This window comes from Numenius arquata, chromosome Z, assembly GCF_964106895.1.
Source record: "Numenius arquata chromosome Z, bNumArq3.hap1.1, whole genome shotgun sequence".
Classification (NCBI taxonomy): Eukaryota; Metazoa; Chordata; class Aves; order Charadriiformes; family Scolopacidae; genus Numenius; species Numenius arquata.
This window is the reverse complement of record NC_133616.1, coordinates 25,170,642-25,187,818: the sequence shown is the minus strand read 5'-3', so window position 1 is coordinate 25,187,818 and position 17,177 is coordinate 25,170,642. Positions and strand designations below refer to the sequence as shown.

General features: G+C 47.5%; 1 protein-coding gene across 1 annotated transcript in view; it reads right to left on the bottom strand.

Annotated features, from left to right (window-relative positions):
* Positions 1-17,177, bottom strand: part of SERINC5 (serine incorporator 5) — a 41,206-nt gene that overhangs the window by 21,482 nt on the left and 2,547 nt on the right. The window contains exon 2 of the mRNA XM_074166555.1: positions 6,509-6,676. Within this exon, the coding sequence (XP_074022656.1) occupies positions 6,509-6,676 (168 nt within the window). The remainder of the gene's footprint in view (positions 1-6,508; positions 6,677-17,177) is intronic.

The window sequence follows — 17,177 nt, the reverse complement described above, 5'->3', positions numbered from 1 at the left end:
GGTTGGAAGGGACCTTTGAGATCATCGAGTCCAACCACATTAAAAAAAAAAAAAAAAACAAACAAAACACAAAAACACACAAACAAACAAAAAAACACAACACAAAACCAAACAAACAACAACACCCCCCCCAAAAAAAAAAAAAAAAAAAAAAAAAAAAAAAAAAAAAAAAGCAAGCAGCATCCATCAACTAAACCCCACACACAACACCCCACCACAAACCAACAATCCCGGGCACTAGAGCATGCCCTGAAGAGCCACGTCTACACGTTTCTTAAATACCTCCAGGGATGGTGACTCCACCACCTCCCTGGGCAGGCTGTTCCAGTGCTTGACCACTCTCTCAGTAAAGTAATTCTTCCTAATATCTAATCTAAACCTCCCCTGCCGCAACTTCAGACCATTTCCTCTGGTCCTGTCGTTATTCCCTTGGGAGAAGAGGCCAACCCCCGCCTCTCTACAGTTTCCTTTCAGGTAGTTGTAGAGGGCAATGAGGTCTCCCCTCAGCCTCCTCTTCTCCAAACTAAACATGCCCAGTTCCCTCAGCCTCTCCTCATATGACTTGTTCTCCAGACCCCTCACCAGCTTGGTGGCTCTCCTCTGGACACGCTCCAGCACTTCAATGTCTTTCCTGTAGTGAGGGGCCCAAAACTGAACACAGTACTCGAGGTGAGGCCTCACCAGTGCCGAGTACAGAGGCACGATGACTTCCCTGCTCCTGCTGGCCACGCTATTCCTGATACAGGCCAGGATGCCGTTGGCCTTCTTGGCTGCCTGGGCACACTGCTGGCTCATGTTAAGCCGGCTGTCCACTAACACTCCCAGGTCCTTTTCTGCCAGGCAGCTTTCCAGCCACTCTTCCCCAAGCCTGTAGCATTGCCTGGGGTTGTTGTGACCGAAATGCAGAACCCGGCACTTGGCCTTATTAAACCTCATCCCATTGGCCTTGGCCCATTGGTCCAACCTGTCCAGGTCCCTCTGTAGAGCCTGCCGACCCTCAAGCAGATCAACACTCCCACCTAGTTTGGTGTCATCCGCAAACTTACTGAGGGTGCACTCAATCCCCTTATCTAGATCATCAATGAAGATATTGAACAAGACTGGCCCCAAAACTGAGCCCTGAGGGACACCACTGATGACCGGCCGCCAACCAGATTTTGCTCCATTAATCACAACTCGCTGAGCACGGCCATCCAGCCAGTTTTTTATCCAGCGGAGGGTACACTTGTCTATGCCATGATTCTCCAGTTTCTCCAGGAGAATGCCGTGAGGGACGGTGTCAAAGGCCTTACCAAAGTCCAGGTAGACAACGTCCACAGCCTTCCCCTCATCGAGAAAGCGGGTCACATGGTCATAGAAAGAGATCAAGTTGGTCAGGCAGGACCTCCCTCTCATAAACCCATGCTGGCTGGCCCTGATCCCTTGGCTGCCCTGCACATGCCTTGAGAGCTCACTCAGGATGATCCTTTCCATGATCTTTCCCGGTACTGAGGTCAGGCTGACAGGCCTGTAGTTTCCAGGATCCTCCTTCCGGCCCTTCTTGTAGATGGGCGTCACATTGGCCACCCTCCAGTCATCTGGCACCTCTCCTGTTGACCAGGATTGTTGATAAATAATGGAGAGAGGCTTGGTAAGCTCTCTTGCCAGCTCCCTGAGAACCTTTGGGTGAATGCCATCCGGCCCCATAGACTTATGCGTGTCCAGGTGCATAAGCAAATCATTAACTACTTCCTCTTGGATTACAGGGGAGTTGTTCTGTTCTCCATTCTTATCTTCCAGCCCAAGAAGCTGAACACCCTGGGGGTAGCTGGTCTGACTATTAAAGACAGAGGTAAAGAAGGCATTAAGTATCTCAGCCTTCTCCTCATCCTTGGTTGCAAGGTTTCCCCCCGCATCCAGTAAGGGATGGACATTCTCTGTCACTCTCTTTTTGTTGATATATTTATAGAAACTTTTTTTGTTGTCCCTTATATTAATGGCCAGGTTGAGTTCTAGCTGGGCTTTTGCCTTCCTGATTTTTTCTCTGTATGACCTAACACAATCTCTGTACTCCTCCCGAGTTGCCTGTCCCCTCTTCCAAAGGTGGTAAACCTTCCTTTTTTCCTTAAGTCCCATCAAGAGCTCTTTGTTCATCCAGGCCGGCCATTTTCCCCGCCCTTTAATTTTGCGCTTCATGGGGACAGCCTGCTCCTGGGCCTTTAGGATTTCCCTCTTGAAGAGCGTCCAGCCTTCCTGGGCTCCTTTGTCTCTCAGGACTACCTCCCACGGGACTCTCCCAACCAGGGTTCTGAACAGGTTAAAGTCTGCCCACCGGAAGTCCAAGATGGAGGTTTTGTTAATCCCCTTCCTTACCTCACTATGAATGGAAAACTTAACCATTTCATGATCACTAAGCCCAAGACTGTCTCCGACCTCCACGTCCCCAACTAGCCCTTCTTTATTTGTGAACAGTAGGTCTAGCAAGGCACCTCCCCTGGTAGGCTTACCTACCATTTGTGTCAGGAAGTTATCCTCCATACACTCGAGGAACCTCCTAGCCTGCCTGCTCTCTGCTGTGTTATATTTCCAGCAGATGTCTGGTAAGTTGAAGTCCCCAACTAGAACAAGGGCTGGCGTTTGCGAGACTGCAGCCAGCCGCTTATAGAATACCTCATCAGCCTGCTCATCCTGGTTGGGTGGTCTATAGCAGACTCCCAGCACAAAATCACCTTTGTTAGCCTTCCCTTTCACCCTTACCCATAAACACTCCACTTCTTCATCACTGGAGTCTATCTCTATAGAGTCAAACAACTCCCTAATGTACAGAGCCACACCCCCCCCCCTCCTTCCTTGCCTATTCCTTCTGAAGAGCTTATAGCCACTTATTGCAGCATTCCAGTCATGACCATCGTCCCACCACGTTTCCGTGATGGCAACTATGTCATAGTTGTCCTGCCGCACCATGGCTTCCAGCTCATCCTGTTTGTTGCCCATGCTACGTGCATTAGCGTAGATGCACTTGACCTGGGCTACTGATTTCACCCCCATCTTTGGCCCTTGACACTCAGGTTCATTACCAGCAGGCCTGGTTTTATCCCCATCCCCCTTAACTTTCGGCTTAAAGCTCTGTCCGTGAGCTTTGTTAACTCTTAGCCTAGTACCCTTTTCCCCTTCTAGGAAAGGGTTTTCCCATTGTTCTCTAGCAGTAATTTCTAAACGTCTATCACCTTTCTCTGATGAAATGTCAGAGTGTGAGTCCTCACTAATGTGGCCTCCTTCAAACCGTGGCATGCTTTCCTCAGGCTTAATCTTGACAGGCCCAGTTATCTCCCCTTCCCCCCTCATATCTAGTTTAAAGACCGGTCAATGAGCCCTGCCAACTCCTGCCCCAAAATTCTTTTCCCCCTCTGGGACAGCTGTGTCTCACCTGACAATGGCATGCCAGGTGTCTCATATAGCCACCTATGTTCGAAAAACCCAAAGCCCTGCCTGTAACACCAGTCCCGGAGCCACAAGTTGATCTGTTGCCTCTTCCTATCAATTTCTTTATTCACAGTTGCCACTGGTGGGATAGAAGAGAAGACTACTTGTGTTCCTGACCCCTTGAGCTGCTGCCCTAAGGCTCTAAAATCTCTTTTAATTGATTTCAGCCTCCTCCTACCCATTTCATCACTACCCACCTGAAATACTAACAGGGGGTAATAATCAGAGGGGTTTACTAGGTCTGGGAGTTTGTTTGTCACATCCCTGACCCGAGCCCCAGGGAGGCAACAGACTTCCCTGTGTAGCGGGTCAGGGCGGCATATTGGTCCCTCTGCCCCCCTCAACAGAGAGTCACCCACAACTATGACCTTTCTCCTTTTCCTTTTGGAGCTAGTGGTGAAGTTGGGTCCGCTGTGACGTGTACTTTCTGTCTTCTCTAGTCTTGGTGTGCCATCCTCCTCTCCATCGGCCAGTTCCTCCTGCAGGACTCCATACCTGTTCTGCAGGGGTAACTGGGAAGCTGGGAGAGGTTGGGAGGGGACTCGCCTGTTTCCCCGAGCAGTGACCTGTTTCCATTCCTCCTTTTCTCTGAGATCCTCTCCTGTCGCTTGATGAGAAGAGGGGAGAGGGTCCTCCGATTTACACGGGGCCTCAACCTGTTCCCCTACTCTCAGGGAGTGCACCCACCAGTCAATTTCTCTTTCACACTCCCTGATGCTCCTCAGCCTCTCCACTTCATCCTTCAGCTGGGCCACCAGGTAGAGCAGATCATTCACCTGTTCACATCTTATACAGGTGTTGTCTCCGCTACCCTCCATTGCCAGCGCCAGGCTCCGGCACTCTCTGCACCCAGAGGCCTGCACACCCATATGTTTGCGTGGGGCCTCGCTCTGGGTACCCACAGCTTTCCTAAACATAGCCTTCGATCTGGTAGCAACCATAGCTGAGTCCCCAGGAGCGACTGACCTTACCGTGTACACCAGTAGAAGCACTGGGCCCGGCCGGTACACACACACCAGCTCCGGTTGCTCCCTCCGTGCTCTGTGGGCAGGGACTAGTCCCTGCCCTCCCTGACACCTTTTATCCCCTGGAGGTGGGATAAACCGGGGGTGGTGGCGGCTCCGCCCAGGCTCGCTCAGCAGCACCGCCCCCCCAGCTGACAGCCCCCAGGACAAGCAGGGGCCTTGTCCCGGCTTCAAAAAAAGCCCTAAAAAGAGCTTCTCGTCGGCCTTTTCCGCTACAGAACCCTTCCCCAGCGCAGTCTTACCTGCCCTGAAGCTGGTCTCCGTGGCAATGACCGTTTGGCACGTTGATGGGTCGTTTAAAATGACCGGGGGTGGTGGCGGCTCCGCCCAGGCTCGCTCAGCAGCACCGCCCCCCCAGCTGACAGCCCCCAGGACAAGCAGGGGCCTTGTCCCGGCTTCAAAAAAAGCCCTAAAAAGAGCTTCTCGTCGGCCTTTTCCGCTACAGAACCCTTCCCCAGCGCAGTCTTACCTGCCCTGAAGCTGGTCTCCGTGGCAATGACTTTATGAAATTTGGATATGAGCTTGTAATTTGTCTCCCACACTTGAGTTCCTTGGGTTATTCACTTTATTGCCAAGCTAAGCATCTAGTGAGTCAAAGTAATTCCTGGCAAGCAATTTCAGCACGCACACGTTGAACAGTTTTTAAGTCGTGGCTCACGGCAAGCACCATGTCTGTAGTGGGTGCTCTTACAGGGCTGCCAGCAACTTCTGGGTGCTGTGGGTAAGAAGGTGGATAACTCAATCAAAGCACTATATAAATGAAAGAAAATTAGGACAGAATACACAAAGAGGGTGCAATGGGAAGAAAGAAAGGTGACTGGCAGCAGAGCGCGGAAACCCTCAAACTAGCCCCGCTGTAAGCCCTCTGGTTCATCTGTCTTCCAGGCACAGGGTGGTACCACCAGCTTCTGGATCCAGGAGGCTGGGGAGGGAAGTCCTTCACAGACAACTGAAAGTCAAGCGCAGAAGGTAAGCAGGGCATCAGCTTGACCAGAAGCTGGTTAAATGAGGGCACAGCCCGAACTGTGCACCCAGCGGCACTCCCTCTTGGGAGAGCAACACAAAACAGCCAGGTGCCCACAGGCAGCAAGGGAAGCCTTCTGAACCTCCAGGGCAAGCGCATTCACAACCTCAAAGCAGGCCTGACACTGAGTTTGGTGCAGAAACTTGGTATTTAAGAATTGAGCAATCCAGCCATTGTTCCCTCTACTTGCAAACAGATTTCTCATCTTGTAGTTTGTAGAGGCCGAGAGAGAGGATTTGTAGTACCGAGAGCAACTTGGCTGGCTTAAGAAATCAAACCAAAGATGTGGTACAACAGGTCTAGTGTGTAACTGCAAGCAGGCTGGTGAGCATTTAGCTTAGGAAAATTATATTAAGACTCTAAAAGAAACTTCAGTTTTAAAATCTAGTTTTAGCCACAGCTCCCTTCATGCTTTTGAAGCTTTTTAATTAAAAAGACAATTAGAGATGAACAATATCTGCTGTGGTTAGAGGCCATGTGAACACGATGACTCAGCGCAGACTGAAGAAAACCCCTTGTAAAGGATCTGCAGCATTGTGCATTGCAGTAGTTTGTCACACAACACCAAGAACACAGAATTAAAGTTAAAAAGGCAACACTTGAAGAGTTATTTTCTAATTTGCTGCTTCTGCTACTAAACAAGTTGCCAGAGATGAACTCAACATTAGACTGAACTGATTTGTTCTACTACAGCATGTTCCCTAACAGCCTCTAGTGACACTACCCACACAGCAGACCTGGGACGGGCTCGCTGCAGCGCGTTTCCGCACAACGAAAGAGGAGGAAGGCTGCCAGTCCTGTGATCCTGGACTCTTCCTGTTGTGAAACACACTCGATGGGTGAGCAACTGACAGGAAGAGGCTGGGCATGGAAAATCATCCTGTCTGGGTTTGGAAGAGGATGGGTGGAGGGAACTGACCACCGCTATACATGAAGAGCGGTAGAAGGAGCCCCCTTTCCTTCCAGGGGCAGCGGTGGGTTCGGCTGTCTTACTTACGTGCGTTTTCATTTCGTTAGCTACTGTTGTTGACATCATGATGCAACAGATGACAGTCACCAGGATGAAGTAAAGCGCATACATGAAGCGGGTGCTGGTTGACTGCTTTATCTTGGGGCAGCATTTGCAGCACAAGGAACAAGCGGCAGTACCACAGCAGCAGGCCAACTGGAAAGCAAGACAAAAAACACAAGTCATTCTACCACCGCCTTTAGGCTTCTATTGCAAAAGTCAGACATGGAAGCTGGGAGACTTGTGTAAAACTCTAGAATTTCTTAAGTCCTCTCGTCCCAGCTGAGCAGCATTTACGTGGAAGCAGACTGTCTTGTTTATCAAAAGTCATTAGTTTTAGGCACATCAGTTTCTCGCTGTCCCACACGCTAAGGATAAGAGCGAAGAGGATAAGGAAGAACCATTCCCAATTCCTTAATCCTGCTCTTTGCTATCTCTGTGCAGCTCGTGGTCCTGACATGTTTCACCCAGCAGAACGGGCATTACAATGGCAAGGCTCTATTTCCTGCAATACATTCTCCCCCCTCCATAGTAAAAAAAACAAATCTGCACAAGAAGGGCACAGACCCCAAAACTGTTTGCTTTTAACACACAGACAAAACTACTCTGTTTCTAAGACAAGCTGGAGGTTTTGTTTTAAAACAAGCTGTACAGATCCATTGCAGTTCACCAGAACCGTACTGTCCTTTTTAATGTACCTCTTCTGGTACCCACACAGACGAAAATTTTTTTTTTTTTTTTTTTTTTTTTTTGTGAAACAGAACTTTTTATACTACTAAAGACTTTGAGGAAATTAAAGGGTGGAGGGAAAACTGTTTAAGCCATACTTTGGGATGGTTGTGCTGAAGGCTTTATAAACAGACAACAACTACAAAAAAAACCCCCAAACAAACTCAAAACAACAAACAAAAAACTACACTAACAGTTCTAGATATTTTGGGCAGTAGAGAAAAAATCTGGGAATACTCGGCTTACTGCAAACAAAGCAAAAGACAGCTGAGCTTGAAGGACCCAAAATACACCAGCACCATCTTGTACTGAAGAAAGCTAGAGAAGAAATGTAACTTCACAGTTATGTAGACACACTTTGTAAATGTGAAAGCTGTGATTCCCCATACAAGATGGCAAGGAAAAAAATCCAGAGCTGCAAGGAAAATAATACCAAATCACACTTCAGCTGATACTGGCTCCAATTTTTAAACATTATTAAAGACAAAATTCCTTATGTGCTTTAGTTCTTTTCTACTTCTTGGTGCAACTGAGAATCCACCAAGATAAAAACCAAGATGCATAGCAAAAAGCACATAATTGTCCTATTCAACATGGAAAAAGGTACTGAATAAATCCTGAAAGGGATCCAGCTGGATGCTCATTATTTCCTTGCTGTCGACAGTATTGTTAACTTTCAAAGAAGCTGCGTTCACCTTCCCTACCTTCTGCTTTTAGAAAAGCCATATGTAAAAATATAAATATAAGCCTTATCTTTATACATAAGGCAGCACTGTCCTTGGCCAGGCCCTTCCTTGCAATAGGCAACAGCTTCCTATGGCTCCCGTGCTTAACTCAGCAGGCAGCCAGCAGCAGGGAACCTCTCTTCCAGGTCTCATTGCTGCAGATCCGGAGCAACCTCACCCCTCAGCACTCCCACTTTTGAGGGGCTCCCTGTGGCTAGTGTGAGTGCAGGGGCGGTCTGCTGGCAGTACAGGGGCTCAAGCACACCAAGGATGCTTTTTCCTGGTGTTTCTTCAGCCCTCGGAGGGGCTGTGGGGATGTTCAGAGGACCCTCCTTGCTTTCTAGCAAGCAGTTGTACAAGATGGATGGGTTTTCTCAGCCCTTGCCAAGGGATTCAGAATGCACAAGTGGCACATTTGAGTCATCCAGGCAAACTTCACTCCCTTGTATGTGCCTTCGGGCACCAAACCACCCCGTGCCATTTTCCTCCCAGGTCACTTCTTCTTCTAGCATCAGTGACTGTCTGACCTGCAGAAAAGGGTTTCACGTGTGTGTTTGCAGACACACACAACTTCACGGGGTCTCACAACCAGACTGGTTGATGAAAGACCCCAAATCCTTTTGAAGAAGTGTCTTGAAAAGATTCCCAGCTTATCATTTCCTTGCCATGACTATCTGCTGCATCGTCCAAGCACAGGCTTCCTGCCTTCAGCCCCCACGGACAGGGGGGCTGAAAGTCACCTCGCCTTGCTCCACAATGGCTTTTCAGTTTGCAGAAGACACAGAAAGGGGACAGTCCAACCCTGCTCCTACTCTGCCCTTCACTGAGTTCACCGCCGGATCTCACGCCAGAGGAGAGGAGGGCTGCAAAGCACGCAGCTGCTAAAACTGCTGCTGCTGCGGAACAGAAATCCTCCCCAAAACACACAAAGCTCCCACTGTGGGCAATAAACAGAATGGGCTCATGTTGGCACCAAAGCTGGAAATTAAAAATACTACGTGTATAAACACATCATACAAGTATACTTTCAAAATAGAAGGCAGTGGTGAATGAATGGCAATTTTATTTTTCATATGTAGTGAAATCAAGTTAACTTTTACAGCTTCAACCACAAGTCCAAGAAATAGGGAAGCTATGGCAAGTTATCGATTCAGCAAACAAATGGAATAATAACATTTCAAAACAAAAACACACCAGAAAAGTATAATCCCTGCGCTTCAGAATTATGGACAAAAAAATTTAAAAGAGTAGGACTAAAGGTTCTTTCAATCTGTATCAGCCAGATCCAAAGTATCCATGATGAACTTCAACTGCTGGCCGTACTTACCATAATGTTAAAATCTATAGCACGGCAGTAAAAAAGTATGCAGCTTTGGCATTTTTAAGGGGAACAACATTTTCCTAAGCCAGGTGCTAGAGACCTCTGCCAGTGAAACTTCATCCATGTCCAGCAACGTGTCTGCTATTCCAGTCCTGGGTCCCTGGAGCTACTATTTAAGGCAACAAATACTTAAATAGAATATACAGCTCATTTATGCATTGTTTCACATTACTTAAAAAGATTTTAATGATAGTTTCTAATATTGAGCACATACCATATAAATTGGCAATATTTGTGAAAAATACCAGTGTTACCATCTTTTTCCAGATACACTTCTTTAAGCACTCTGAATAGTTGTGGAACCCATAGAAAGTTGGTCAGGTTATTCAGCCACAGTCCCAAATTTGGTGGTTGGTTGGGTTTTTTTAAACTCTGGTTATGACTAACTACATTCAAGGGTGGGCCGCAATCAAATAGGTGTTATCCAAAAATAAATGAACACAGTCTCTGTCCCAAGGAGTAAGATGCTGCCCGCAACCTTCTGACCAGAGGGGTTTCAAAGATGTTATCTTTGGGTGACAGGCTTCAAAGCCCATCTCTACAACAAGTTCTCTGTCAAAAGGCTGTGGCTGATGTACAGCTAAACTACATGGTCCCTGTGATGCCACGTGCTTTACCGTGGCCATGGCCCATCCTGCCTCGTCTCTGCCTTTGGACTGCAGCGAGAGCCTGCCCAGGGACTCGGGACCCACCGGTGCCAAAGAACACGATGGTAACAAATTCTTCCCGCGTTAAAAAAACAAACAGGCTTTGAAACAAAGCAAGTAAGGTCATAAATCTTTAACAGATTTAGCTTATCATTAAACAAAAGCTCCTCCAAAGGAGGGGTTGTACTGAAGGACGGCGCTGCGTGGTTTTGAGGACAAAGACAACCCAGACAGCCCAAGGTCTGTGATAGCTTCTGGCAGGCAGGCCTTGAAAACCCTCGTCTGGACCTGCAGAGCTCCTTTCAGATCTCCTGTGATCCTTCCTAGTCCTGGGTCCCCAAGAATCCAGTGCACCGGCACCCGAAAGCCAGGCCGCTGTGGCAGGACCCTGCTGCGCTGCAGCGGGTTCTGGCTTCCAGTCTTTCTCATCCAAGGGCCCCCACAGGTCAGGCAGCACATGCAGCACCCCCTGTATGAACACCACAGGCTGACAACAATTACAAGCACTACGTAAACATTCGTGCTCTTCACAGATGCCTGCGATCAGCCTCACACTAAGCCACCACCACGCCAGGTCTCCACAACGTTGGAGCCTCTTTCGGAGCCCCGGGAGGGTGCAGTGCCAGCCCGCCTGAGACCCCGAAACCTGACAACCTACTGCCGCTGAGAACGGGCTGCGCTGCGATTTGGCCTGCCTGGATGATGGCTGACTTGACGGGGCTTCACAGCAGCAGCTGTGGAAAGCTGCTTGGGAAATTCTTCTGTTAAATATATTCAAAGTGCGGTTTCACAGGCAGCTCTTCTGGTAGCCAGGCTGGCTTAACAGCCTTTCTCCTCGGCCGGTCACTCCCTCCCTCCCTCCTTCCTACCCTGGCACCAACCTTCAGTACCCCCGACAGCTGTTTCTGCTGCTGGGAGCGACCAAACAAAGCCAGAAGAAAACCTGCGAAGTCTTCAAATGGGCGAAGAAAAAAAAAAAAAATATTTTTTTAAATGTATTTATTATGATTTATTATGCAGCAGCAGAAACAGTTTTACCATTTCAAGTGAGGGCAGAGCGGGGAGAGCGGAGGTGAACGCCTCGCAGCACTCCAGCGTGCTTTGAGCCTTTTCTGAACAGACGTTTCAGTGGCATTTTCCTACCAACTCCTTCGATTTGAGTGCAGGGGAACAGTAATTTTTACATCCGCACAGTAAGGAGCAAAGGCAAGCAGAGTATATAACAGATTTACCCCAGTGCAAACCATTTTTCCAAGTACAGGCAAGCCTGGGCATATTTGCACCCTCCCGTCCCATGCCAGCCTGGGGAGTACCTACGGTTAACAAGAGTTAGACAAGCTAACAAAACGGGGTAAAAGCAGGTTTACCAACTTGTGCACGTGCTATCAGCTCCCGACAGCAAATACTCCACCAACATACACTTAACATCTGCCACACACTCAAGCCTCGATTTTTGCAAGCTGCGATCCGAAGTGATAAATCAGTGGAATGAGGTATGACGGTAACGTTAAGCACACATAACTGTTTACATACAAGACTGTGAAGTAAAGTCAATGCTTTTGTACAGACAGTTACATTTTTAGAAGGTATTTTCCAAAGACGTTTCCAAAAAAATCTCTAAGGTTCTAGAAAATATTTGGCGTAGCCATTAAATCAAAGTGAGGAGTTTCAGGATCTCTGCCCAAAATAGCGTATGGTATTTTTAAAATATACAAACCATAGGGAAATATCAAGCTTATCACAACAAAGCACTCTTCCTTTTGGGAGTCTTCAGCAGAAATGGTAAAAATCAAAGGGAAGAAGAGCACTTTAAAAAAAAAAAAAAAGGAAAAAAAAAAAGGTGCATACTTAAATAAAAGACAGATTTAGCAGCCTTTCACCTCCTCCCTCCCAACTGGCCACCCGGCCGGTGCGGCGAGGAGACCACATGCCTCCCGGCCTGTCCGCCGAGCACAGGAATGTGCCTTGCTGAAACTTCTTTTCACGGGGGCCTACAGCGGCTTAGTTTTTCATGCACTGCTTGATTACTTGACTACCAGCATTATCCGGGCCGCAAGATCTGCAGACAACGCGGTCACCGAGCTGTTAACGGCAACGCCTATCAAAAACGCGCCCCAACCCCTGCACTACGCTTGCACCTCCAGGCAGCGTCCCAGCAGGCTGGAAGAGCAAAGCAGCCACCCCTGCGTGAATTACTCCCTGAAGGGGCTACACACCTACCCTCGGACTTCTAGTTTTCAGGGAAGAGCCCCTGGCAAGCCACAACCCTTTTGTTAGGGTGCTGCTTCGTGAAAACAACAGATGCCTGATGCCAGCTGTCCCAAGCATTAGGAGCTGGGCTCAGGCTACTCTTCACAACCCCTGCTGTTACCCACACGCGTTTTGCAAAGGTTTCTTCAACATGATGCTGCCGTGGTTTGTCCCTGTGAAGTCATTAAATTCACCCAAGAGGCTCTATTTTGTCCTTTTCTCTGACTTAACCAGCTTCTCACTGCTTCTTCTGTAATACTCACTCACCACGTGGCTCAAGCCAAGAGGTTTTGCGACCGGCATACCACTTCATCAACTGACGACCCATTTTGGGGAGCACACCTCAGGCTCCGTGTGAACTGTGCATAATTAAAACCCACTTCCGAGGAGCGTCAGGCCAGCCCTGGCGCTGCCGCGACACCGCTCTCCGGAGAGGCTTTCCTGCCCCGAGCTGAGCTTCCAAAGCGAAGGGCTTGTGCCCGGCCCCACGGGGCCGAAGCACCACCCGGCACTGAGCAGCCCAAAAGCCAGGTGAGAAAAGCAGCCTCCAGGACAGCTACGCCGAGAGCCGAAATGGGGGAGAGCTGAAGTTAAGCTGAACTGAAGATGACGGGCCTCTGTCCCCGCGCTCAAACGTTACTCCGTGGTGACTCAGCTGAGCATTAGTGGATAACGTCACCGCAAAACGTCTAAATTACAGGCTGCCCAACTGCTCTTCTCCCGATGATTTTGGAAAAATCAAGACAATTTTTTTAGCCTGACCTGAGCCTCACAGTGTATCACACCACCCAGCTCCCCAGCTGTACAGCGATTTTCCTTTGGCTAGACCATCTGGATTTGACAGCAGTATGAGGTGGGCTGTCTGTCTCCCTGGCTACTTACATCTATCATTAAAAACAGAAAAAAAACACCCCACTTTTAATTTGTCTGCTGCAGTTTCCAGGCTGTTGGAGAGGTTTTCCTCACTAACTGAGACAGCCTTTTAATTACCTGGTCTTTTCTCCCTGATCATCAAAGGAGGAACCCAAACCATTTACCCTCAGACTCGTCTGAAGGCTTTAAGACTTTTCCTCCGGCAACCTAAGCTGTTCGGGTGGGGTTTTTTTCCTGCATCCCCTCAAATTTCCCCAGCCCCTCCTACAGAATCACGGCAGCATCATCAGCCCAGCAGGTCACCCCATTCCTCTCCCCCGTGCACAACTGGAGAGGGGGTAAGACCCTGCCCCGCAGCACCCCACGCTGTGGGAGCATCCTGCCCTCCCTGCACCTTGCACCTACAATCAGCCAACTGGCTGTACTTTATAAAATAAGTGTATTTTATTTGCACTGAGGTCATGCCATCTGGGTTACGCCACCTTCACTAGATCCCTCCACTCTGCCAGTCCTCCCATGACACCTCTGGGCTTTCAGCAGGAATTTTAAATATCCCCTCAAGTCACTGATGAAAACAGGCAACTGTTTTCAGTCCTGAAGCTCCTTTGCATTGATCCCTTGATGACCTTCACCAAAAGCAACCTCCACTGGGTGACAGGCTCAACTGTCCCTTCGTGTAGTTTCACATTTCATGGTTCTCTCATCTGCAGGTTGTTCCAGCTCATGCTGCAGCCACTTCTCTGCCTTTCAGAGCAGAGGAGCTACTAGCAGAGCAACTGCAAGATGAAAGACAAGTCAGCAATGGCAAAGTCTGACAATTTGAGGCCATCGCTTTCTACAGCCAGCAGATTTTCTCCAGGTTAGCTCTGATGTTGGAGACCAGGACTCTAGAGGCAGAATGGTACTTTTGATACTGAGTACAAGCAGACTTTAAGGCAGGGGTAAGAAGACATTAACACTTTGTGACAAAAGCCAATAAATTTATACCAAACACTAACTATTTCTTGCCATCTCTTGCGTACGCCATCTCTAATTGCTGGAAGTTCCAATCACTGAACTGCAAACATCAGTCCCAACATAGTTATCACTAATTAAAGCGATGATGAGATTGCTGGGTGTGTCAGGACTCACTCCCTTCAAAACAAACACGGAGCCACCTTCCCACAGCTGCTGTCACGGGTAAATGATACAGTCCCCACAGCTCTGGCTGGCTCGGTCCCTCACTGCCTCACGCTGCAGCACACGCAAATGTTGAAGCCTGTGTCTTGGGTGACCTAACAATGCAGTAGGTCAAAATTCAACCAGTGGAAAGGTCAATCCCAGTCTAAAAAATCTAGGAGGCCAGGCATTTAACATGTCAAAAAATATCAGAGCCCCTCACAGTTGAGAAAGAAATGGAAGTGCCATTAACCTGGGTATGAGAAGGACCTTGGAAGCAACTTAAGGTCCACGCGTCTTCACATGGCTAAACTGAGAACACCATCCAGCCTCACTGTGTGTGTGGGTGACAGCAATCGCCAGCTCCAGACGAGACCATCAGCTTCTACTGCAGTCCTAGCTCAGGCTTTCATTCGGCTGTTCCCCTGTGGTACAAGTATGTCTTGTACCTGCAACTGCGAGTGCTTCCATTGTAATGAAATTCTCAGTAACAGAAAAAACACCTCGGAATACCTATGCCTGCAAAAATTAAAAGCAGCAGTAGGATTTATAACCTTCTGCAGAAGGGTATCCCCTTGCCCTTAAAAGTGAAGGCACTGCTGTTATACTGCCTTCACTCCACAGCTGTAGAGCCAGGGTATTTAAGCTGTTTCTTTAAACCCACAATACAACCAACTTGCGGAATGTGAGAGGAAAAGGCTATGAAAAAATAAATTAGGCAGCAATGGGAAATTAAGCAGAAATGAGAAAGACTATCTTGTGCCTGGAATGAAAAAAAGTATCTTCTGCCTCTTTAACAGTGCCAGGGAAAGGACTCCAACCCTGCGGTGCAAAGTAAAATGATACAATACTTACAGGATCTCACTGTCTTTTGGTTGCTTTCCCTCCCTTTCTAATCACTTCTGGATCCAGCAGCAAATTTTATCCAGCTATGGTACACAGATGGGGGCCTCAAAAATACTACTTTGTTACAACATCCTTGAAAATAGGCAAAAGGTTTAGCAGAGAAAAATGATATCTCAACCCTGAGCAAGGAAAAAGCTGCAACACAAGTTCAGTATTTATTAGAATCGACGTAAGATACCAACCTCAATGGACAAAGCTGTAGAAAACGTGGCTTTGCTAATTCAGTTGTTCAGGCAACCGTTTGTTTAAAACAAAAATTCCATGTTTCTGCCAACAGGGAAAAAAGTCCTTCCCCAGTCTGTTTTTCCTAACTGCATTTAAAAAGTGGAGTAGACTAGAGTACTCCACATCAGACCCCAGACAGCTCATTTCATCTTCAGCCATGATTAACGGTGGAAAAGCAGCTGTGTGACAGGGGGAAGACCCACAGCTAAATTTCCCTCTTTTTTTTTTTTTTTTTTTTCTTTTTTCAACTGACTGGCTCAGGTTAAACACAATAATCCAAACCCTTCTCACCCAAGAAGACCATTTGCAGAAGGAAAGACGTGTCTTGGGGAGAAGGATGTGGAGCGGAGCCAGGAACGCCACCAGCACCATCCCACCGCGCTGCAGCACATCACACCACGCACGTGCCCCAGCATCCTCAGAGGACACAAACCCAGACCAGGATGACAGAGCCACCCTTTTCACCGTGCGATGAAAAGAGGAGACCAGGAGTATGATTGCAAGCCCCCTTCTCAACCTGCAGATGCAGACAGGCAGTGCCAGAGAGGCAGGCAGCTCCAGAGCGCACGGGGGGCTTCCTTCCCTTGTTCCAAAAGCGATGAGCCCCAGAAGTCATTGTCTGAGGCCAATCTTACCAATAAAACTTTCTTTTTTTCTTTTTTTATTAAATCCCTCGGAATAGGAGGTCTGGGTGTAAAATGAAAAGCTGATAGTCTTAACTTGCGGCACATCTTACTGCATTTACTACATCGTATGATTTCTAAGTGCAGAACAGTATTAAAGAAAGCACTCAAGATTTAACAGACCTACAAAAATAGCTTTATAAGCTTTAATAACTACCATTTCTAATTGAAAAATCCATCTTCTTGAATGACCCAGCTACAACATACTGCCCCCCAAAAATGAATGTCAACTATCTACATTACATTTATTTAACTCTGGAAAAAACATATTCATTGTAATAAAGATTTTCCGCAACAGCTGCTTTTCTTAACCATGATCTCAACTTTATTCTCTTGAGAATAACTACTGAAGAAAAGCCAAATGTAAAGTCCTGTTTCCTGTCAATTTAAGCAGATGTTTTTATGTAATCAAAAGCATTGTGAAGGCCTGAGCCAAACTGTATTCTCACTGCATTCTCAAAATAGGTCTTCCAATGAAACCTTAGCAAACGAAGAAACGTTCAGCAAATTTATTACAGCTCAGAAACCTAAAAATTGCAATTCTCTTCAAAACAGGGTTGTAAGTTGCCCAATAAAAATCCACTGCAGAAATTAAAGTTTATAAATGGCCAGGTTCCTTGAAAGCAAGTTCCCAGGGTGTACTTGGCAAGGATACAAGTCACACAGTAATGTTAATTGCGATTATTTTAAATAATTTTTGAGTGTAAAATCAGTATAACCAAAGTACACTGAACTTTGGCAGCTTGCTGCTGTATCCTTTAACAACAGGAATTTGGGCTGCGAAACCTGAATGTATTTATTCTGACAGGCACCATCAACTAGATGTTTAACGTGGTTTTGCCCAAAACCAAAAGTACCCATCGCTCATCCTCTACTCCACACCAGGAAAATCTGCTGGCATTACAAATGGAGAAAAAAAAATGGATAGGCAAGTGATGTTAATTCACAACGAAACTTTGATACCAGCTACAGACATCCACACATGAGAATTACACTTTCACAGCTCAGAAGGACAATATCAAAGTTCTCAGTCAGCTCTAGGAAAGCGGATCCACAGAAACATAGAGGCAGATATATAAG